Here is a 24,109-nt window from a genome sequence, read left to right as displayed (position 1 = left end):
CCATGGAGCCAAGCGCAGGAGCGCAAAGATTCAGATTCCAACTGCAAACCCCGCCCCGTCCCGGAGAGCCAAAGGCAGAGTGCGGAGTGTGGCGATAGTGGGACAGACAGACCTGCAACGCGTGGTTACAAACGTTCACATCACAGGTGTGCAGGACGCTGGACGCGTGAGGGGTTTATCGTTGGGGAATATCGTAGTCTAAAGGGATAGATTTGTATGTTTTAAAGACCACGTTGGCTGCCGTGGAGCCAGGATATCGTCTCTGAATAATTGAGCCGTTTAAGTTTTAATGTCAATAAACTCACTTAATTCCCTCTTTTTAAACGGTATTTTGGAAAATGGCAGTATTGGAGAGCTTAAGGACTAACATCAGGTACAGCAATATTCATGCCGCCAAGATCTCGGGGGCTACGTGTTCCCTGGTGTTCCCTGTCCAGAGTACTGCCGATCCAGGGCTAAATTTCTGAGGGCGGGAGAGGAAGGAGAGGTCTTCCCAAATGAGTACAGCAACAGGCAATGAAATTGGAAACCATGGCAGAGTGGTTAAGAGCACAGGCTTTTAAATGGAACAGACCTGGGGTTACAGTTCCAGCTCTCTCTGCCAAGTACTGAACTTGAAACATGTTTTTTGTTGTTGTTGTTTTACCTCTGTTACACGCACGATGGAGATAACAAAAGCCCACTGTATGCATCTTTACAAAGAAAGTTACTTTATTAGACTTTTAAACAGTTTAAGTGACGGAATTAGTCCAACAACAAACAATACTATTCACTGCTTACAATTCCAACCAGTTTCAGTTCTCCCGTATCTAATGCCAAGAGGACCTGTCAAAGTTTCTTAGAACAGTAAAACCCACAGCTCCAAGTTATATGGGAGAAGTGATTAGCTGAGCCCAAGTACTTGATTCACATATTTACCACATTATAACTGATACACATTGAAAACTTAGGGTCAAGCTACTTGTGAATTAAATAGTGTTAGCATTTATTTTAGGATTTAAATAAACTGTTAGGCACAGAACTAAACCAGGCATCATAAAACCCTTGTGTTTCCACAGTCAAGTCACACAAATCTGTCTTTTGCCTCAATGTTATTTCACTGGTTAACAGGTGAAATTCACCCTTGTGACAATTATTTGCTTGCTTTTGGGAACTAAGTAGAATACAAATATGATAATTCATGATGGAACAGTTTCGTAATTGCTATGGTACTAAGTAAAGTGCTTTGGGCAATTTCAGGGCATGAAGAATTATACATGATTACATAACATGAAGTTTAATTTTTATTACAGACTCTTAATTTCCATGTCTTGATTTCTATTAGCTCTGAACATGTGAATCTTTTGAAAGGCTTTAAAGCGCCAGAGGGAAAGGAAGAAGTGAAAGGAGGTGTCACCTTTACATATTTGGAATAGTACAGTAACCGTATCAAGCCTTCATGCGTAGATACTGTAATAAGCTCTCCATGTTTAACTTACTAAATTCTTAGTATGAGGTAGCTACCAGTATTTCTCCCATTCTGTAGATGGGGAAGCTGTGCAGGGAGTAGTTATTTAACTTGCTCGAGGCTCTAAAACCAGTTACTGGCAGAACTATTATTTGAACCCACCTACGCTGGATCTGGATGGAGCCTGTGCTCTTAACTACTATGCTATGCTACTCACTAGTATACTTTGAACAATGAGTACTATTGCAATAGGTGCATTATCTCTTCCATAGTATAGGAAACTTATCAACAAAGCACTCAGCTTTCATTGATTTAGAATACAATTTTAGGGAGTTTATAGAATACTGAAGACCATAGGGACCATATGGGCCAAAGGTTAAAACAAAACAACACCCCCCACCCAAAAAAAAAAAAAAAACCTTACTCACTTTTAGAATTTAAATGATTAGAGTAATTTTGCTACTCAGTTTTCTCCCTCCTTTCTTAATTTCCCAATACTACTACTGATACTAGTATTTTTCCTCTTGTTTTCTTGCACAGTCATGACTAAAAATGGGAGAAGGGGAAGGTAACAGTAACAGGCAGTGACTACTTATAAGTATCATAAACACATAGATATAATATATTGTGCCCTAGGTAGATCCAATAAAAGAGGTAGGAAAAAATTGGATTTTTAATTCTGTCAACAGATTCACATAGGCTTCTTCTAGTGCATTTTAAAAAGATTCTCTTTAACAGAACTAAGTTGCATGTAACCTTTTAGGAGCATAATTAAATAAAATAAATCATCTGTAAGCTTATATGTGCAATCCTTTAAATGGGAAATCAGGGAGAGATGAGAAAATAAGGTTAAAGTATTTATAATAATTCCAAAAAAGACGTGGTAGATTCACTATGTAAAATTTATTTTTTTTTATAAAAAATGTGTAACACCGGCACCTACTCTTAAATCAGTTAATTTATGAAACCATTCTCTTTTGTACCATACATATTGGCATCGAAACAGTTTGCAGAAATGGAAGGGCTATCTACAAAAAATTAGGTTTGACCTGTTGTATTCCCCCATACTGTGAGTCTGAACACATAAAAGAAAATTGAAATTTTCAAACATTTTATATTCAGCAATTTAAAAAAAAAGTAGTTTCTTGCTATGGTTTTTATAAAGGACTTAAAGTTTCAAGTAACAAAAAAGGGTACTAGGATAACTCTGCTGTACCTTTTAACAGCATTTTTACATAGAACAATTTGAATTGGCATGCAAGCAACTTCTCTTGTTGTTACATACCTGTATGTAGGGAAAATTACATCCATTTTACAGAAAAATTCCAATACATGTACTGCATTAAGCTCAAAGCAAAGTTAAAAAGACCAGTGTGAATGGCACACAAAATTGCTTCTTTTTAACTGGAATTCCTGATCATGAAGTAGGCACGGGGAGATCCAGTCCTTAGGGCTTTGCTCTCTGGAAGAACACCTGCAAATAAAGTATTAGTGCAATTAGTACTGATGTCCGAAGGTACCACCTTTCATTTGAAGAATGATTCCAAGTTACTGAATGCTAGCCATTCTTTTATAAAAGTTAATAGATATTTAAAACATTTCACATATTTCATAAATCCACACATGATACAAGAACTTCCTCTTCTGACAACTCGATAACTTATGTTGACATGACTCAGTTGAGAAACTAGTGAAAATACGGCATTGCTGCTAATGCTATGAGATTCAAGTGGTCAAAAGAAAACATGCTCTTGACAACTGTTTGCTGAGTGGCATTACTGTCCAAGTTATTACTGAGAAATTAAATTCTGAGGAAGAAACAAACAAGTCAAAGCTACAGATAGCAGTGTTTATCCCTTAAGGAATTTACTATTTGATTATTAAAAAGTACTTCCAATTTAACATTTGAGACTACGAACAAGTAGGCTCGAGGTTGCACTAGGCACTGGCCCAATATTACATACTACCTTCCACAGTTAGGGCATAAATGGTAGACAGTAAGCTCATTAAAGATAAAACTATATTGATCATTGCATCCCTAGCACTAGTAGATCAGACATTCATTTAACAACAAATAATCTAAGTGGAGAGAAAAAAATGATACTGTATGAGCAAAAGAAAGCCGAGGAGGCAGATGCTTGAGGGAAGCCTAGAAGAATGGATAGAATTCATGAAGGAACAGGGGTGCTAATAAGGTACAATTTTTGAAGGTCACCAGGAATGGCAAAGACCATTCCCACAGGAGAAACTAGAAAGGGAGTCTGAGATCAGAATATGAAAAACACTCTGAATGCCAAACTAAGAAACATGAATTTGTTTGTAGTCAACAGGCTTAAAAAAATAATGAAGGAGGGGAATGAATTTCAGAGGAGTGTTCAATGTTTTCAAACAGGTCTGCTTGGCTAGAACAAGGGAAGGGAGATGAGTGAGATAACAAGCCTACACCAGAGACCAAAAGGGAGGGACAGCAAGTGAGTGACAGGAAGAATCAGCAAGATCTGAGGATCAATCAGATATGTAGAGAGTAGCCACAGACGAAGGAACTTCATTTTTTCCAACCAGAAGCATAATGTTATCATTGCCATAATGTAATCACTAAACAGAAGTTGGGATTGGGAGAAAACCTTTATAGTGCTGTTTGGATAAATTAAAATGTTTGGCGCACAAGCCTACTACAAGGCACCTAGATCTGCTCTTACAGATGACCTCTAATAGAGAGTAACGATTCTTTGAGTCCTTTAAACCAGTTCAACCCATCAGTCATTTAGCGGAGGTTACCTCCACAGGCATTTTGCTTTTATAGAGAAATTGGAGTGGAAAGGTTCCCGATGATAAACAGAATGCTCAGCATTCGGCTCATACACTCTTGTCAGTTGAAGCTGACAAACCAGTACTACTGGGGGAAAACTGACAAGGAAAACGATCAGAATCCAAGTCAAAGGATGGCACACTTAATTACTCAGCAAAGCCCCTTGACTTACAAATCCTATTGAATGCCTTGGGCAAAAGAACCAGGTAGCCACTCATTAAGTTACCTACTACCAAGACATTTAGCTTTGCCCTCAGATTTGTTGAATGAAGGTAATAAATGAAAATAAAAAACAGTTCCTCATCCTGTCACACTGTAATCTTATTTCCAGACCACGAGCTCCTTGTGGGCAGGGAAAACCCCATATTGGTATTTGCGGCAGTTAGCATAGTACCTGTTACATAAAAAGCAGTCACAGAGTACTGAATGACTGACTACTTAGGTGAAAGCACCATAGTGCTATCTCATGGATTTAACTGTAATTATGAACACCAAATAAACATTTGGTGCTTCTTACCAACTTGTTTTTTTTTTTTTTCTGTTTTTTTAAATGCAGTGACTTTTGCGAATGTAAAAAGAGCCCTCATGGCCAAATCTGAGGACTCTACTTTTTGTACATTTTACAATTCAAAAATTTCAAGCAGGATACAACCAAGTAAGTCATACTTCTGTTTTTATATTTTTAGCTCCTTCCTTTCAACTCAATATGGGCATGTGTTCTGAAACTTTACTTGTTCTCCCAATGCTCTAGTGTCTATTTAATGACATCACAAAACTAAAGAAAACTGGCATTTTCATACCAATATGCTCAGGCACATACACACTCACTGTTCGTACTTAACTTTCTATTTCTACGATCATTTATAGAAGTTCAGTTGAAAGGGATTTCACAGAAGACTGTGAAGTATAACATCTTATAAATACAGATTCTTAGAAGCAAGTTTTAGAACAAAGAGATCCCAAAATAAGTAATGGTTGGTCAAACTACATACAGTATGACACAGTATCCTACAATATATATTCTCTCTTGGCTCGGAAACATTACCTAATTATACGAAGATATGGAAGTTTTCTACATACCTACCTTTAAGTAGTTTTTAAAAACTTTAGCATCAGGCTGCTGAAGCGCTTGACAGAACTCCTGGGGGCCAGGAGGGGAGGAGAAGAGAATGAATATATTTGTATTTACATTCATCGTAATTCAAATCCACAGCATTATTTTAAAATTGTGATAAAAAACATAAAATTGATCATCTTAACCATTTGCATGTGCACAGTACAGGAGTATTAATTATATGTAAACTGTTGTGAAACAGATCTCTGGAATTTTTCATTTTGCAAATACCCACTTGCAATCCTCCTTCCTCCCCCTCCCCAGTCACCATCACTCTAGTCTCTGTTTTTAAAATGATGACTTCTTTGGATTCTTCATGTAAGTGGAACATGCAGCATTTGTCTCCTTTGTGACTGACTTATTTATTTCATTTAGCATAAAGACCACAAGATTCACCCTGTAGCATACGACAGGATTTCCCTGTTTTAAGGCTGAATAATATTCCATTGAGTGTATATACCACATTCTACTATCCATTCATCTGTCAATGGACATTTGCGTTGCTTCAAATCTAGAGTATTTATAACTTATCAAAATGAACTGGAACAGTTCCTCACCAAAGAAGGTTATATGGTGTTCTCAGATGTAAATACTTGTCAGACAGGCTGCTTTCACTTCTGAGAACGTGGCTCTCCTAGACAAGGTGGACTGATGCCTAAGAAGGGTGATTGGGACAAAAACTACATCGCTATGGCTGTTTTCACCTAGTAGGTAACTGGGCAAAGCCAGACCAAAAGAAAAAGAAAAAATTCTCTATAAAAGAATTCTGGCAAAACGTCCTGTTAGAAGGTATGTGCGAAAGGGAAAACTGGGGAGCCTTATCCTTTACAATTAAATTATTAGATGGAAATATAACTGTGTTTCATTTAGCAATCTGGGAGAATATTAGCTATTCAAAAGCTAATGATATGTTTCTATTTTTGATGAGAAATTAAGATCACATGAATAATTAGTAATTTACTGTTTTCATAAAATATTAGCTTGTGTAAGTGGTAACTGAGAAAATTCATTAATATCTCTCAAGTTGAAGATGGTGTGGCACAATATAAGAGACCATAAATTCATTAAAAATGAGTTTATGATTACTCTTATGTGAGATCTATCCTGTTTTTCATTCAAGTTTTTCAGTGCCTATGAAACAGCATTATAAATTATTGTTGATGAAGAAATAATTCTTAGAACCTACATAAAAGATTCTAACTCTAGTTTTAATCAAAACTTTCATACCTTATTAGATCTATGTGCTAATGGACAAGAAATCTGGATAACTATATGCCAAGAAAATAACTAAATGCCATTAAAAAAATGACTGTAATAGTGCCAAAGTATGAGATAGCTTTTCAGCCCCTTATATCAAAATATAGTTTCCGATTTACTCATTAAACTTGGCACCTATAAAATGAACTACCTGACACAAACCCTTGCAACAGAAGTTTGTGTGCCACGGTCCCCTTTGGCAGTTTGGGGGAGCCTACTGGGCCCCTTTCAGAATATTTTTAACACATGGGATTATTTTTAATACATGGGATTACAAAGGAAACTAATAATGAATTATGGTTATAAAAAATATTTTTGACATGTGGTAGAATAAGAAGACTGACTTGGATGACAAAGTCTAATGGCATTATCGTAACTCATAATTTAAAAATACTGATGAGTTTAAACAGTACTTCGAGATCTCTGGAACAACTAATGTGGTAACAAAATACCCATGATTTCTATTGGTGACAAAGTCACAGGCAGTGCAAATACTACTATGATTTGTCACCTACACAATAACAGGAAATTAAATTTCAGTTAAAGGTTAGTGAACATAAAAATACAATTTTTCCCGTTCAATTTCAAAGACCCCTGAAGTTTGACTCTTGCTATCCTATGCACAGAAAAACATCAAGTTGAATGCAGTATGACTTTCTTGAATCAAAATTTAGATTGAACTACATAGTTATATTTCTTTAATTAAATTAAGGGGAAAACCTGCTAGGATAGCTCTTACCTGAATTATCTCTGGAGCTACTTGCAAGGAAGGAAGGTATTCTTGTTGAAGATACTGAACACATTCTGGGCCCTGAAAATTAAAAGATGATTGGAACTGAATTATTTTTTTCCTTGACATTACTAATGTTTAGAAAGAAACTAGAACACACATGTAAACTTTAAACACAATAAGGTATCATGATTAAGAACACAGACTCTGGAGCCAGACTGCTATGTTTTGAAGCCTGGTTCTGGCAAATTTCTGGTAACCTGGACAAGTTACTTAACTTCTGTGAGCCTCAGTTTCCCCATCTGAAAAGTGGTGCTATTGTGAGGATTGGAAGTTGAGAAATGTCAAGCCTTTAGAATAGCACTTAGTATTTACTACATGTTAGCATTACTTAGTGTTATGTAGTACTATAGATTAAACAAATTAAAAAATACATTCTTCTAAATGCAGGTCTCAATGCCAGAGCCTTCCATACACTGCAAGGAGACAGCGAAGAGCGGTGCTCTGTCCAATCGACCACTGGGTGGACTAAAGAGTGTCTGTGGGTGCATGAGGGGAAGCCTTCGGGCACTGGCGGGGAAATTACCATCTTTAGAAACTACAATACAAGCAAGACAGTATAAAATGATATGTTAGGAGATACCATCAATAAAGGCACACTTCCCCTTTTCTATTTACAAACGAGGGTACAGAAACTCAGTAGCCAGGTGAGGAAACTAAGACCCAGAAAGATAGGACTACTTGGCCAGTCTGTTGTGGATTAAATCTGTACTAAAAGCAGGTCACCCGGTTTGTACAACCATTTCTCTTCATTGCCTTCTTCTAGGTGCTGAAATTGTAATAATAGTTTTCTGGGGGCATTTTGGAGGTAAGTTTTGTGGAGGGAAGAGAGAAGAATTCCACAAACTAACTCCTAACTCCCCACCCCTTCTCAGCAACAACAAACGAACTTAGAATGTAATTTGAAAATGGTTTTCCTAGAGCAATGTGTTTGGCCTCAAGGAATTTTAATAAATCCAATACTTAAAAAAAACAACCAATAAACACCCAATTTCACTTTTAAACCTGAATCTGACTTAAAGGCTTTAATATACTGATGACTCCAAGCAGGTCCAGCTGAAAGTAGCAGTTATCAAAATGAAATCGATCCATCTCTCAAACGCTTCTCCCTGCAGTAACACCTGATTTCCTGTTTAATACTACTGCTCTGGAATCAAAGGATTTATGTTTCCTCCTCTACCCAATGGACCTAGGTTACAATTCAATGACCCTTCAAAGGAAGCCAGTTCGCAATTAAAAGAAGGTAACATTTCATTGTTTGTGAAAGCTTCTCATATCCCTTTGACTTTCCTTCTCACCTTTTTCTTTAGTCAACTCTCCCTGTACATACTGCCCACGTGTTGCATCATCTCATATAACCCCACTGTTATCACTTAAAAAGGTAGTTTTTTTTCTTAATTGGGAAAAGTAAAGTTGTACCTCAAGAAACAGTCAAGTGAATAAATGAAAAAATAGAAGCAAAACATTTGCAAATATAATATTCTATTTGATTCAATGCTATGTGTGCCTAAATAAGAGCTTCTAAGGACAAGACAAATGCCATTCTGAACTGTAAATACCATTCTTACTGTTTCTTGTCATTCCTCATCCTCCTTGACTCGCTAGCACCCAGTAATGCCACCACCTCCTCTCTGTGACTCTTCCCTTAGCTTTCATACCTTTGGTTCTACTTCTAGCTTTCCTTTGACTCTTGCTTTGGCCAAGGTTTTTTTCTGTCCTGGTCTTAAAAAGCCTTATTCATTGCTACAACTTCACCTTGACTAACTACACATTTAGGACTCCAAAATCAGTCTTTAGTCCTACCTGGTTCGGGTCTATATTCCAAACTGCTCTCTGAACACCTTTTTCCCACCTAGCTATCCTAAATTACAACCCTGTTGCCTGCTGACTTCCCACCTTTTCACACAGAATACACCTAGACCCATTTTACTTTCACATATAACACACCCAGTCCCATTTCAGTTTTTAGCTCTTACTTCTGCCTCCATACTTCAGCTAAACATGGTAACACCATTTTCTACCAAATCTACCATGCAATGTCTGATGTCTTCTTATACTGCCTAACTTTGCCCAGAATGCCAGCTCCTCCTTTTGTCAGTCCAATGAATCTACATTTGTTTTAAGGTCTATCAAAAAACCCAAACGGGCTGGCCCGGTAGCCCAGGCGGTTCGAGCTCTGTGCTCCTAACTCCAAAGGCTGCCCGTTCGATTCCCACATGGGCCAGTGGGCTCTCAACCACAAGGCTGCCAGTTCAATTCCTTGAGTCCCGCAAGGGACTGTGGGCAGCACCTCCTGCAACTAACAATGGCAACCTGGAGCTGAGCTGCGCCCTCCACAACTAAGACTGGAAGGACAACAACTTGACTTGGAAAAAAGTCCTGGAAGTACACACTGTTCCCCAGTAAAGTCCTGTTCCCCTTCCCCCAATAAAATCTTAAAAAACAAAAAACCCCAAACAAACAACACCCCCCACCCCACCTCTTTCTAATGTCTTTCTTAGATTGCCTTTACAGGCAAAACTGCTCGTTCATCTTTAGTCCCACAATATTACGCTTAATACCAGTTAGTTTATGTCTGTCGTAAAGCACTTACTTAACCCAACCCATTAAGTTACTTATGCACTGGTCTCCCTGATTGTAAGCCCTACAAATGTCGGAGGACTTTTTATTCATCTTTATATGGCTCCCCTGTGCTTGATTTGTATTGTTCTTAAAAGCTGTATCCTTTATAAAAGTTAATTAACTTCAGTTCTAACTGTTTGAGATGAGGGAGTATCAGTATCCATTATTGCCCTTCACATTTTTCTTAACAAGGTTAAAGTGTTATGTTTTCGTCTGACAAACAATGTGAAAAATCTGAAGTACTCTAACCACTTTAATACTAGGAAGTTAAAGAGAAGTGTAGCTGTGGAGAGCCTCCTAGATCGTGAAATCTGGAACTTTAAATTCTGGTTAAGATTTTTCACAGTTTGTCAAACGAAAACATGATACTTTAACCTTCTTGTTAAGCAAAATGTAAAGGACAGTAATGGATACTGATACTCCCTCAAATCCCAAACAGTCAGAACTAAAGTTAATTAACTTTTATAAAAGATACAGCCTTTAAGAACAAGAGAAATCAAGCACAATTAAAACCATAACAAATATACATGTGAGATAAAAATGAATGTGCATAGAGTACAAAGCTTACCCGTTTGAGATGAATTGTTTTCAGTGTCACTGCACACTCGGATAAAGCCTGTGTAAAACAAATTTAAGAATGTTAATATAGTCAATTCTTGATTACTGATCCAAATTTCTCTTTATTTCCCTGGCCACTGCCCATTAACCTCCAAAGGGATGGAGGAAGGAAAAGATGGAGGAAGGAGTAAGTGGGTTGGGTAGAAAATGGAAAACAATAATGCTCTTTTAATGTAATGAATTGTCATTACGAAATCTAACTTTTATTAGGTTGTGAGGAAGTGAGTCAAAGGCAACTGCTTGACATTAAGTATTTTGAAGATGAGATTTGGGGAAACTATCATATGAAGAGAAAGTTACTCTTAATAGTTAGGAAAAAACCATTAAGCACTTAGAATGAAAAGTAGTAGGAAACTAATAACCAAACTTCAAAGAATGTTGGTATCATGTACCCTTTCATGGTCCTAGAAAGAGTCTAGGTTGTTAAAGTTGTAGGAGCTGGATTTTATATATTCAACTTTAGCATCAAGATTTAGTAAGAATCCACAAAAGTTCAGAAGGTATAATCCTAATTTGAATCCTAATTTGAAATTATTAAAAAAATTTTTAAAACAATGAAACCTAATCCAATCAACCTGGCATTAAAAAAATTGTGAGTTGGAACACATGAGATCTACACAAGGTAAACAAAGATTGCTAGGTGCTTACCAATACTGTTTGTGCATCTGCCAGGTCAAAGGTTTGTTTTAAAGGTGCTAGGAAACATGCGGGGACAATGTGCTTATAAACAAAATCAGCAAATCCCACTGGTCCATCTTTACCGCCTGTCAAGAGAATTCAAATTTTCATCTTATATATCTTACATAAAAAGAAAGTCAATTAACTTATCACTGGGGAAAAGCAACTCCCAGCTCCTATCTATGTTAGGGCTATGGTTCCATTTCATATCTAAGAGTCTTAGGAAACAGGTTGGAAACAAGTTTAAAAAACAAACAAACCATCTTACCCCAGAGTTCTACCAACTTGGAGAGGATGATAAAACATGTTTTCTGTGCAATTGGATCTGGATATTCGACTGCTCCTTGAATAACAGTAACCAGAACTCGTTCTACATTCTCTGCACCTGAAAAGAACAAAAAACTTGAGTTTAATTTCTAAGAGAACTAGAAAGGCAACCTAAAGCTCTCATTACACATAAAGTAACGAAACAACAGCATTTACAAAGTTGATAAGATCCTTCAATTGTTATTAACTGGGTTCCTCAATTTTAAGCATAAAACACTGAAAAATAATTATTCCTTTGTTATCTTACCCTCCGGATTTCCTATATTGCAAAATGTTCTGTTGATCTATACAGTCCCATTTATTTTTAATTTCAGAATGGCAAATTGGTCAGTAAGACGCAAATGTCAGGTCAATTCTGGCATGTAGCCACCATGCTATTTATATTACTCAAGAACCGATTAAAGAAACTGGCTTAGGGAAAAGGGAACTGAATACAAATGAATTGTAAGGTCCTCTACATGAACATAATTCCCAGCTTGACAATAACGAGCTGCCATTCTAGGGGCCAACATACAACTACTCCAAAAGGTTAGTGTTTATTTCAACCAGCTCTTGCTCATACAGATGTGTAACTGTGACAAGGACTGAAGCAGACAATTTAGTGATGGCATGCATCTCCACCTTGACTTGCTATGACTTCGCTCATTCCACTGCCTGTGACTGTTTGCAGGAAAGCAAAGTAACTCCTCCGCAACATTTGCTTCTCTAAAGCGGCAGACTGGTCGTTTTCTTCCGCTGGTCGGAGCAACACTTCAAAAATTGCATGAAGCAGAGGCATGAACATTTGTTGTAAAAATGGGGATACCTGTATCTGAAGATAAGAAACAACTATTACTACTTCAGAAATGAGTAAGGAAGTTATTATGAAATTTAGTGATAATCCTCTATTGCCTATTTGAAAGTTGCTAAGAAGAATAAATTTTAAAAGGTCTCATCACAAGAAACAAAAATTCTGTAACTATGTACAGTGATGGATGTTAACTAGACTATGATCATTTTGCAATATATACAAACACTGAATCATTATATTGTACACCTGAAACTAATATTTCGTATCAATTATACCTCAATTAAAAAAATAAATGAAACTTAGAAAACACGTTTTACATAAAGCCTTTCTCCAGAGTTTCCATTTAGTTACATAATTCAGTTAGCAAATATCAATGTTAACACAAAACCTATATAGCATATATATTATTGAAAGTCTCAAGATCATTAAGTTCAACTCATTTCCTATAGTTTACGATTCAGGTTAAAATAATAGGGAGTCAGAAACATTTCATAATCAAATACTGCCATAGAATATTTTCAAATTTAAATTCTCAAGAAATGAATACTATTGCTAAATTATAAACGAATTTGTATGACGGGCTCTCAGGCTTTATATGCTGTTGGGCAAATTCCTTAACTTCTCTGTGTCTCACTTTCTTCATCTATAAAATACAACATTTATATCCTAGGGTTGTTAAAAGGACCAAATGAATTAAGGTACAAGAAAATGCTTAGAACAGATTTTTAACAGAGAAAGCACTATGTAAGTGTTAGCCATTCTTATTAGCCAGCTTATACGTGACTTAAATTTCCTTGTACGCAAAACTGACTTTTGTACACTGAATTACTTTCAAACTCCTGTGTGGGCACCCAAAATACAATGCTTTTTATTTATCTCTTTAGACATTTAGTACTCAGTGCTGTTTTTATTTGCTTTATTAACAGACTAATAGTTTTCTGCTGCTGCACAGAGCAGAGAACGTCTGTTTTTATTAAAACCTTTATTAAGCATGTCCTATGTGTCAGGCAGTCTAGACATTAGGGATGATAAAAATACATATCCAAGCACTCAAGTAACTCATATTTAAAAAAGACAAACCAAGGGGGTAAATGCCAAAATCTATCTAAAGATAAATACATCTAATCTTTGTCAGCAGAAGCTCGTTAAGGCAGGAGATGCTCTGAGGTGTGTGGTACCTTAAATTTAGCTGTAATCTGGTTGATAAGAGGAATGAACTCCTGCAGGTCTTTTGCTTCACAATCTTTGAGCATGTGCTCTGAGGCAGATGGGATGAACGGAAGGACCTCTTCCTCTAGGCAAATTATCATGCGATGCAGGAAAGTGCGAACTCCACTTCTGAGAATATCCTTTTGTAAGGGACAACTGAGGGCTGGCAAGAATGTCTGCAAACAGTCCAGATAAACTTCGGAACAGCCACATTGTTTCACAGTCTGCTTGTTGCTGAAAGCTTTGCTGGTTCGACTACATAAGCAAAATCAGGCAACTGTTTTTAATTTCATTCTTTAAAAGTTTTATGGAGTAATCAAAAATGATGCACAACAAATTACAAAACTGATAAAGCCAATTCTTTAATTTCCATGTCACAATTACTTCCGTCTTAGCTTAATATGGTTATTTGTGAACTATTGCTTCCAGTTACCATTCCAAAAAGGGCTCAAATTAAATTGATCAGATGTAGTTATTAAAATAATCCATCTAATGTGAGTCCACCTAAACGTTTTACTAAAATCCTATTGACAAAGTATGCAGTGAAGAGGGGAAGAAAATCCACTTATTATCACTACGGTATCCTACTAGACGATCTGCAAACTACCCATTTAGAAAACAGTCTTTAGAATCAAATTATTTATACAACCTAATATTAGCTTTTGCACTGAAGTATTTTATAGAGCAATTTCTCTATCTAGCTTCTAGTTAGCAATCATTGCAATGTTCATGCTGTTATTTTTTACCAATGAAAAGTAGGGGTCAGAGAAAAAGAATCACCAGCTTTGGTGGTCTCTAGGACACAATGCAACAGCTTAAAAAAACAGCCTCAGGGCCTTCTCTTTAAGGCATCAAGATTGATCCAAGATGTTCCAATATGTCACTGATATATAAACACTTTAGCCAATCCCCTTAAATTCACAATCAACTTATACCAAAGAAGTCAGAGGACTTAAGGATTTAGATAGTTATCAAGGCATAAATGCAGAATGTTATGCGATTTATTCCCTCCTTCAGCTAAATCTTCTACTACCATGTTTCTCCCAAAAATAAGACCTGGCGGGACCATCAGCTCTAATGCGTCTTTTGGAGCAAAAATTAATATAAGACCCAGTCTTATATTATATTACATAAGACCCGGTCTTATATTAGAGTAAAATAAGACCGGGTCTTATATTAATTTTTGCTCCAAAAGACGCATTAGAGCTGATGGTCCGGCCAGGTCTTATTTTCGGGGAAACATGGTAATTCACTAGATTTAGAAAAAAAAGGTTTAGACAATTCTCTGGACAACAGTTTTCAAAATAAGGGTATGTCTGCCCAATTCTAAAAGATCCAATCACATAAATGGTTCTGTTTATATAGAGACACTCTTTGTAATTTTAACTGCAATCATACTCACCTGGCAAATCCAACAGCATGGTTGAGACAGTCTGCTAGAGATGACTGCCTTTCTTCGTCTTGTGCCAGCATCAATTTTTCTAACAGAATTTTAAACTTTTCCATTAGGGGAGTCAGCAGATTCCTCATTAATGCTTGCTTCCGTTCTGCTGGATATTCACTATTAACAATCAGCACTCCAGCTGTCTCGTAAATAAACAGTTGATCATCGCTGCTCAACAAAGACTGGTATCCATTCTCCTAAAATGAAATTTAGTGTCACTGAAGCTTTTCTTCGTTCAGTTCCTCTCATTAAAGCAGAGTTAGTACAAAAGGGAGAGGAGATATAATCTATCACATCAACTCATTATTAAAAAGTACAGTGAGTACTTGTAAAAAGAGATTTTCTCCCAGGACCATATAACGGAAAGAAAACTGAATTAGAGATCAAAAGATCATGAATCTAATTCTATCCCGGATAAGACTTTGAAAATGGTCATATAATTATTAGCTGGCCTTCTAACTTGTTTTCTTTTGTAAAACTCTTATTTGTAAGATTATTAGGAGACTAAAAATAAGCTGTATAAAGGTGCTTTGAAGGTTAGTACAAAGGCCACACAAGTTAATATTTTAAAGAGTGTTTAAGAGTGAGTAATAAGAACTAAAAGAGTTGACTAACAACAAAACCATACAATACACACACACACACACACACACACACACACACACACACACCAGTTGTTACTTTAGTATGTTTGAAAATAACACTGCAAATAAAAAAACATCTCATTCAAGCACAGGCAAACATCCCACATATGGGTCAATTTTTATTAATGAGTTTTGTAATTTTTTTACATTTATTCAATCAGGCCAAGAGGAAGGAGAAAACATCAGAGGCCCCTCTAGGTCCAACACTAAAGCTCCCTGTTAAGGAATTATATAAAAACCTAGACTTAAAGAACAGTTAAGTTAGTCATGGTTTTATTATAAAAGAATTCCTCATCTCTTAAAGAAATGTCCCGATTTAGAAGTAACTAAAACACTTATTAAGTACCACTAGGACTAATCACTGCTCTAAGAGTTGAGAACACAAAGATAAAATAGCTATGGAAGTATAAAGTACTCAAAAAGTAGGTCACTGTGAACAAGAAAAATTGGCATTAACCAGGTAAGTACTTTAACATATAGGATTTTATAGTATATAGGCAAAGATAATTTAACCATATAATTCACTAGTAACCTTTCATGCAATGTAAGTACATAACCTCTGTACCCTAAGTACTATTATTTACTTAAAAGAACAAACATATTCTTTTTTTGTTCAACACTGCTCAAGCGGCAGCTCTAGTAATAACTTTTATCAAAATGATAAAAAAAAAAGAGTCAACGTTCACACAAAAACATCTATCAGTCAAAATGGGCTTGCAGAGTGTCTCAAATTAAATCTTTCTAGTGAAATGGACACTAAAATATTCAGATCAACCAGCATTTAAATACTTTTACCCCAGGCCTGAAAAATCAACCACAGAGAAACTTCAGTCTAATAGAAGCAGTCACCGAAAATGGCTAATATGATCATAGTTTTACTAAATAGAGAACACTTTGAAAATTGAAATTTTCCTTCTCCATAAAATACTTTACCAACATTTAACAGTATACAGAGAATAGACTGTATCTCACACTGCCAATTTTATCAGTCAACACTTGATTCCTTTTTATTTCTATTACTATGCTTTGTTTATCTGTGAAGTTGGTGAACAGAACTAACTTGCACACACACCACCCCACACTGGAAACAAAGCCCACATGGGCATTAGCAACAAAGGCTAAAGGTGTTACATGGTCTCAAAATTTGGAGAAAACTTGTAGCTTGAAAAACAGATACTTACAGGTGGAGAAAGCTCTAATAAATCTTGTATTCTATTTAGAATATCCTCAATGAAAGGATTCATTTGTTTACTGAATAAAGGCAAAAAGAAAAAAATCACAACAAATCACATAAATAACAGTGCTTGAAAAGTTGCTAAAAATACCAAATCGCCCTTTAAGGCAGAACTGAAAATAAAGTTCAGTTTTAAGCTAGTCATATGGGATTAAGACTAGTGATGATTTTTAAATATTACAACCTTATAAACCTAAGAAAGAGTTGTTTTCATACCAAAAACTGGTACTTGCAAAGAACAATACAATGCAAAACAGACTAGGCTAAAAGTATTTCTAAGGAATATATTCTTAGAATTTCAAAGAAGCCATGTACTACTGATCCACAACAATAAAACTGTCCGTTAAGTAATTATGTAATGTCATTAGTGATTAGTGTTCATATAAAAGTATGCACACAAATCACTTTTTAATGATGAAAAAAGTAAATGGATAATGAGAAGGAAAAGAAGACATTACCATCATGATACAAAAAAGGAATACTTGATTTAAAAAATATCTTAAAAACCTTAAAATACCTTAAAAAACAGAAAGAACCAAATCTACCAAAGGCTCTTAGAAAATAATTCATGTCTTATTTAATAACCTTAAAAATAAGAAACATAATAGCTAAAATTGTGTACTTACTTGAGAGATTTGACAAATCTAGAAAACAGGTAAGCGGTTCTGCTCCGCACTTTTGCACTAGAATGCCGCAGCCCCCTGTGGTCTAAGAAAGCCATCTAAAGAAACAGACACACTTTTACTATTTCTGCACTTTTAAATAAGACCTTTATTGATCTGTCATGATACATTCTTATTCACATCAAATTTTATTTCTTAGCTCCTAGAAGGCAGGAACCAGGTAAGTAATAAGTAATCCTACATAACACACAAATAGGCCCTGGCAGATTTGTTTTAGGTGACTAGACAGAAATGGTTCATTTTAAAGAAATGGAGGAGGGGTTAGTTTCAGTGTGTTCAAGAGTTTTTGAGAACTTTTGGCTCTGAGAAAAGTTGCAAAAGATAGAAAGATAGAATACTATCTGCTCTTTAGCTGAAATACATGGAAAATAAAAATTAAGAGTAAAATATATACTTACTAGTACACATGGAATGTGTTGAGGTTCAACTGTGAAAAACTTTTCATATCTAACAACAGTTTCAAAGAACTCCAATGTCACAGATGTATGCTGATAGGAACTAACTCCTGATGTTACCAACTGGAGCAGGAAAAAGTTAAGAAATCTTTATTTATTTATGTCCTTAAAATCTTTATTTATATCCTTATTTATTGCAATTATCAAAATACCCCAGTATTAACAGATACTAAGTTCTAACAAGGTACTCCCCATTAGCTTATAGTGAAAACAGAAAATTATGTTCAAAATAAATTATCTTCAGTATACTTACAGTTCGCATCATATCCTGCAAAGCACTAGCTTTTGAAACATCACCTGAGAAGTGAGCACCATGAGATACTGGAAGAGCTTCTGCCAACATATACAGCAATCTTATTGCTACTTCAACTTCCATAAACCGTGTAGTCTGCCAGTTCCTACCAAGGTATAATATATCACTGAGATCTGAATATACACTTTCTATACAATTAGTGATGCACAGGACAAAAAAACATCAACATAACCCTCTTTAATTATTAAAACGTCATAGCAATTGTTAATTTTGCCAGGCAACATAATTTATATCACAAAAGTAGAAATAACTGATGTAATCTATTTTATTGTTTATGTTTCAAAAAGCAGATCTCCAAGGATGGAGAGAAGGGGACAAATGCATGTTTCAGAGATATACATTAAGATCTTACTAAGTCACATAGATTCTTAAGTCATGTGAATCACTTATTGTAGACCATTATCAGGGAGGAAAAAAAAAACGAGGTAACTGTTACAAAAACAGTAACACTTACTGCAGTGTAGAACTAAAAACTCTGCGAACAGAAGCCAGCAGTAACTCTGGTGAAACTTGAGCAAGCCTGTCCAACAGTAACTTCAGTTGTTTTCTATATTCTACAAACATGGCTTCATCTTCACCCTATGTATTTTAAAATTCTCGTTTTAAAAACTTGACTTTAAAACTCATGTAAATGGTGAGTTGTCATTAGTTTTCTGCATTTAAAAATTTAATACTATTATTTTTTCATCAATATTTATTTACATAGGAAAACTCACTATGCTTAGCCTTTCCCCTACCCTTTCCCCTCCTGTTCACAAATAAGTATTTCTGAACACAGCCCCAAGCCTTGAAAGCCTAGAGCCAGAATGGGTTCACATTGGGCTTTGTGAGAACTTTAGCACCTTATTTATATTCTTATATCTCTATGTCCACTGTAAAAACTGTAATAATGTTGTATGATTGAAGCTGTTATATGTAACGAGCCTGGCATTTTGTAAATGCAGTGTGTTGGTATCATCACCATTATCCTTTTAGAGTCCAAAGTTTTTGAATGCTCAAAGTAAGGACTGAGACAGTTTAGCACAAAGCTAAAGAGTATATGCCATGATTGAGTTACTAAAAAGCACCTGATGACCCTTGTGTTTGATGGAAAGCTGACTCACTGGCAACCCTGGACAAGACTTTTAACCAGAACAAGTCCAGACAATTATATGCTTCATTCCCACTCTCCCATAGACACTAATAAGCTCAGGTCCACTGACCAGGTCTCAACTTGTCAGTCGTATTAAATACAAAGTGCGGTATGATCACCAATAATATCTGTCAATAGATATACCAACTAGGCCTCAACTCATCACTCTTATTAAACAGAAAGTGATATGATCACCAATGATATTTCATGAAGTTCGATGCTACAAAGTGTTTTAAAAAGGGACCAAATATGAAAAATTAAGGATTATGAGGGTTCCATTAATTTTACCTAAGGTTTAGGTCAATATATATGACTAACGTTTTAAAAACAGTTATAAAGGACTCTAAAATAATCAAAACTTGAAATATTAATCTGATGAAAGTCAACAATAAAATTAAAGCTGTTTTCTCCTTAATGCAAAATTCATACCTCATTTTCAAAGTTATATTCTTCATCATAAGTCAATTTTTTCATCACAGCCAACATGATTGCCTAAAATTAAAAATATCGTTTGTCAATCTCCTTTAATTTCATAAAGTTAGAAATTAAGCTATCTTTCAAGGCAGACTGCAGACACAGATATTATTACCGGTTTAAAAGAAGCAAAAAGAAGTCAATTACCTCTACATTAGCTTTTTGCTGATCTGAGAGCACTGCAAGCTGTTAAAAAGTAAGCAATAATTTATTAGGTTTCCTAAAGTTATACTTGCTTAGCAGAACATTTTTCCAATCAAGATCTTTAAAAACATGAACACAGCTTTTTTGGAAAGCAGTTTGGCAGCCCCTTTTTAGTATGTCTAACATGTACCTAACATCTAGCAATTCCACTTCTAGATAATAACTTGACATGTACACAGACATGTAGATGAATTTGATTTTTAAAGATACTTACAATGTATTCAGCCAAGAAGCAGGTTATAGACAGAGTAAAGTATGGTATCACCTTGTTTTTAAACAAGTTAAAAAGGCCTACGAATCTATTATGATATAGATACACAATGGGATTACCAATAGTGATTTTAACGATCTTCATACCTTTCCACATTGCCTAAAACTTCTTAAAGTATGCATGCAGATATGTGTTGTGTTTATAACAAACAGAAGCTAAACTCAGTTTGGAAAAAAGTTATTTTAAGTTTGACTCGATTGACTTGATTCAACAAATCGAATATAAATAAAATAGGAATGGTTCTCTCACTTAATGTCATAATGAGAAGTTACTAATTCTTTAAAAGGATACATGCATACATGTATCCTTTACAAAATATGGAGACTAATACCTTCTACATTTTAAGTTCTTATTGGAAACAAGTCTCTAGAGGGAAATTTTTAATTGTAAAAAATTGTTTATAAGAAATGATGTACATGTACTTAAAATAATGTCATGCTTAACAAAATTTCTACTGTGTTTAGAAATAAACACAGATTCAAAAATGGAAAAAGAAATCCTAAACCTATAACTAATTCTGAAGCTTGTTAGAACCTGGTCACTTCTGTTTTCTGGCTAAAAAGTTTAAAGGAAAAAAAAAAGGAAATACTTTAATATTTAACAGTAAATATTGTTAGGTAGTAGAATTATGGCTATTTTCTCATTTTCATTTTTCGTCTTATTTTCCAATTCTCTATGGCTCTTCTATATTATCTACTGGACAAAAAGATTAAAACGGGCTCACCTGTTTCAAAATATGAAGATAATCATAACAAAATCCAATAATGTTAGAAGAGATGTCATCATCCTCATGAATCAGCAGCTGCAACATCAGCGCCACTTTTGTTTCGATAGCTTGTAGTGCCTCTTGAGCATTCTTCATATCCCCATTCTTAACTAATTTAGTCCAGCTAACTATCAATGACTGTCCCATTCCATTTACCAGTTTAGAAAATCTAGCCAGGAAGTCAACATCTTCTTCCTAAAAGAAATCGAAATAGGCCTCAATTTAAAACCACCTACCTATGAGTAAGAGGGAGACGCTAAACTTTAGTATGAATCAAGTGCCAATTATTGGATTCAATTTTAAATTAACGTTATTTAATAATTCTACCATTCTGACTGGGATATTTTTAGAGTTTGAATTCTTCGACTATTATCATCCACTAGTACTCTATTTTTTTTTTTTTAACTTTTTAAAAATTTATTTTAAGTGTGTTTTTCCAGGACCCATCAGCTCCAAGTCAAGTAGTTGTTTCAATCTAGTTGTGGAGGGCGCAGCTCACAGGGGCCCACGTGGGGATCGAACCAGCAACCCTGGTGTAACGAGCACCGTGCTCTAACTAACTGAGCTAACTGGCTGCCAACCACTAGTACTCTTTAAAGCAACTATTTTTAATGATCATAGTCCTGTAGATACTGCCGACTTTATAAAAATATAAAAATAGAAATGTACGGTTTGAAAACCTCTTCTCTAAACTGTTGAATTTAGTAAATATGCTCTAATAAAGTTAATGCTGTCATATTACAATACTGTATGTGCAACTATTTACAAGTCTTTTCTGATACTGTTTAATTTGAGCCTCAATGATGCTATGAAGAGACAGATACTGCTATTACAATTACCTGCCTAAGATCATGTCAGTGTTAGAGCCAGAACCAAAACTTACATTTTTTTTCATTCATTATCCTTATGATGTTTTTCTATAGAAAGAGATTTTACCTTCACCATTTTTAGGTTTTTTACCAGGGACTAAAAAACACTACTATTCATCTGTCGGCAAGGAAAACACTAGAGCAGTATTACTGACATGTCAGCAATACAAAGACTTCTTAGTAATTCTTTATCTGTCACAGGTAAAATCAAAATGAAAACCTTCAAATTCTGTTTCTCAATTACTAATTTAGCACATCCAGAGCCCTTCTCTGTTGGGGTTAATTCTAATAGCTCAAATGGGTAACGATTCAAAAGTATGATGAAAATATAACTTTGTAATTGAGTCTAATTTTGGTCAAAATGCACTGTCAGTAAACAGTACCATCCCTTGCTACTGAAGGGATGCTCCATGGTCCAGTAGTGTTAGCGTCACCCGGAGGTTTGTTAAAAATGCACAACTGCAGGAACCATCCCAGATCTTCAGGTTTAAGAACTGATATAATCTATTGTCTAAGGCAAATGCTACAGATAACATTATGATTTTCTGGATAGTGTTTCATTATTATAATCTCAAGGAGAGTTTCCAACATTTAAAAAAAAAAGAAAAAAGAAAAAGAAAGCATATTTAAATTACTACCTATGTTAGTTTGTTCTAACAATTTTCAAACCTTTATATATAAATCTACTGACCTGGTCAATGCTGAAAAACCCAGCAGACTGTAATACTTGACACAAAGATTCTACTAGTTTCATTTTATCAACAGGATCCATTCCTTTATTTACAATTTCAAATAAACAGTCACATGCTTCTTCCCGTAGAACTTCTATTGACATATGACCTAGCAGCATATTTATAAACCTGGCAATGGGGGAATATAATTGTTATAATATTTTCAAATTCATGAGTTTTACATACTGTATTTTGCAGATTTACATTTTAAAAGTATACTCACCTATCATTGGCTATAAGGGATAAGTCTATCCAAGAGACATAAGCCCCAACTACTTCAAGGCACTGACATGTCACTTCTGAATTAGTATACTGATAAGTTTGTAGGATTTGGTACCATGATTCCACCAAGTTTGGAATGCACTGTTCCCTCATAGTATCTTTTATTAGGGTATTTCTACGAGCCTCCTACAAAACAAAACAAAACACCTCATACACAATCAAAGATTACCTCACAAGATAATGTTTGACATCTGAATAGTTGTACACAGTAATTACCTTACCACTCAACTTCCAGACTTAACACATTCCCTGCTATTGTTTTCCTATTTATCTGCTCTAAAACCATATCCCGTGATTCTATTTCCTCTTTCCGTTCTATCCCTCAGTGCCAGACTTAATTTCTTGTTAAACACAAACTAAAAATAAGCATTACTTAGAAATCTTAAGCACGTGATAAATATTATTTCTCATTAGGCAAACATGATACTTCCACTAGAGAATGGCAATAACTTAAAAGCATAGTAATTTTTATAAGTATGTTTGCTATATATTGACCTTAAAATTACTACACGCATTTTAATTAAGCTATTTCTATTGTGTTCTTTAGGAACAAGAAGGTTTGATCGGGCAATTAAGAAATATAATGGGCTGGGCTATGTGACTGAGAACCAGAAGAACCCAGCACTGACTCCTTACTCTATGATACAGCAGTAGTAAAGACAGACAAATTTCCCTACAAATTGATAGGAGAAAATCAATTTGTGTATTTCACTGGAGAAACTGCTCATCTAGTTAAAAAAAATCTAAAGTAATATTCTAATTTCAGCCTATATCTAAGGGAAAAAAAACCCCAAGTTTAAGTTCCTTCGTAAAACAAAATTCAAAATGTTGTGTAAATCTGTAATTCTTAGAAAGTTCTTATCAAAAATAAAATAAGCCTTATGCTGTTTATTTTGTGCCCACTGTCCCCTACACAATCTACATTGAAACCTGAAAATGGGCGGTG

At 35.2% G+C, this 24,109-nt stretch overlaps 1 protein-coding gene and 1 long non-coding RNA gene across 4 annotated transcripts in view; one reads left to right on the top strand and one right to left on the bottom strand.

Annotated features, from left to right (window-relative positions):
• The first annotated feature begins 7 nt into the window (after window positions 1-7).
• Window positions 8-24,109, top strand: LOC109447776 (uncharacterized). 2 transcript variants are annotated; one of them, XR_012493925.2, is made up of 5 exons: window positions 8-146; window positions 4,813-4,911; window positions 8,184-8,225; window positions 8,533-8,660; window positions 23,711-24,109. It is a non-coding gene; the product is annotated as an uncharacterized LOC109447776 (long non-coding RNA). The 2 variants fall into 2 exon arrangements; XR_012493924.2 differs by lacking the exon at window positions 23,711-24,109 and having other exon boundaries at window positions 8,533-8,870.
• XPOT (exportin for tRNA) overlaps window positions 694-24,109 on the bottom strand; it is a 133,692-nt gene continuing 110,276 nt past the window's right edge. For both annotated transcript variants that reach the window (XM_074325460.2, XM_019732428.3), the window contains 19 exons: window positions 23,105-23,289; window positions 22,842-23,010; window positions 21,240-21,476; window positions 20,188-20,226; window positions 19,996-20,058; window positions 18,889-19,013; window positions 18,375-18,519; window positions 18,065-18,184; window positions 17,610-17,704; window positions 16,931-17,000; window positions 15,064-15,302; window positions 13,631-13,916; window positions 12,284-12,473; window positions 11,604-11,720; window positions 11,306-11,421; window positions 10,608-10,655; window positions 7,367-7,438; window positions 5,341-5,397; window positions 694-2,921 (listed from right to left, as the gene is read on the bottom strand). In XM_074325460.2, the coding sequence (XP_074181561.1) occupies window positions 2,895-2,921; window positions 5,341-5,397; window positions 7,367-7,438; window positions 10,608-10,655; window positions 11,306-11,421; window positions 11,604-11,720; window positions 12,284-12,473; window positions 13,631-13,916; window positions 15,064-15,302; window positions 16,931-17,000; window positions 17,610-17,704; window positions 18,065-18,184; window positions 18,375-18,519; window positions 18,889-19,013; window positions 19,996-20,058; window positions 20,188-20,226; window positions 21,240-21,476; window positions 22,842-23,010; window positions 23,105-23,289 (2,400 nt within the window). In that variant the 3' untranslated portion in view covers window positions 694-2,894. The remainder of the gene's footprint in view (window positions 2,922-5,340; window positions 5,398-7,366; window positions 7,439-10,607; window positions 10,656-11,305; window positions 11,422-11,603; window positions 11,721-12,283; window positions 12,474-13,630; window positions 13,917-15,063; window positions 15,303-16,930; window positions 17,001-17,609; window positions 17,705-18,064; window positions 18,185-18,374; window positions 18,520-18,888; window positions 19,014-19,995; window positions 20,059-20,187; window positions 20,227-21,239; window positions 21,477-22,841; window positions 23,011-23,104; window positions 23,290-24,109) is intronic.

The sequence above is a fragment of the Rhinolophus sinicus genome, chromosome 1, assembly GCF_057876585.1.
Source record: "Rhinolophus sinicus isolate RSI-liver-muscle chromosome 1, RSI-T2T, whole genome shotgun sequence".
Taxonomy (NCBI): Eukaryota; Metazoa; Chordata; class Mammalia; order Chiroptera; family Rhinolophidae; genus Rhinolophus; species Rhinolophus sinicus.
Note: the sequence above shows the minus strand (reverse complement) of the source record. Positions and strands in the feature narration are given on the sequence as shown.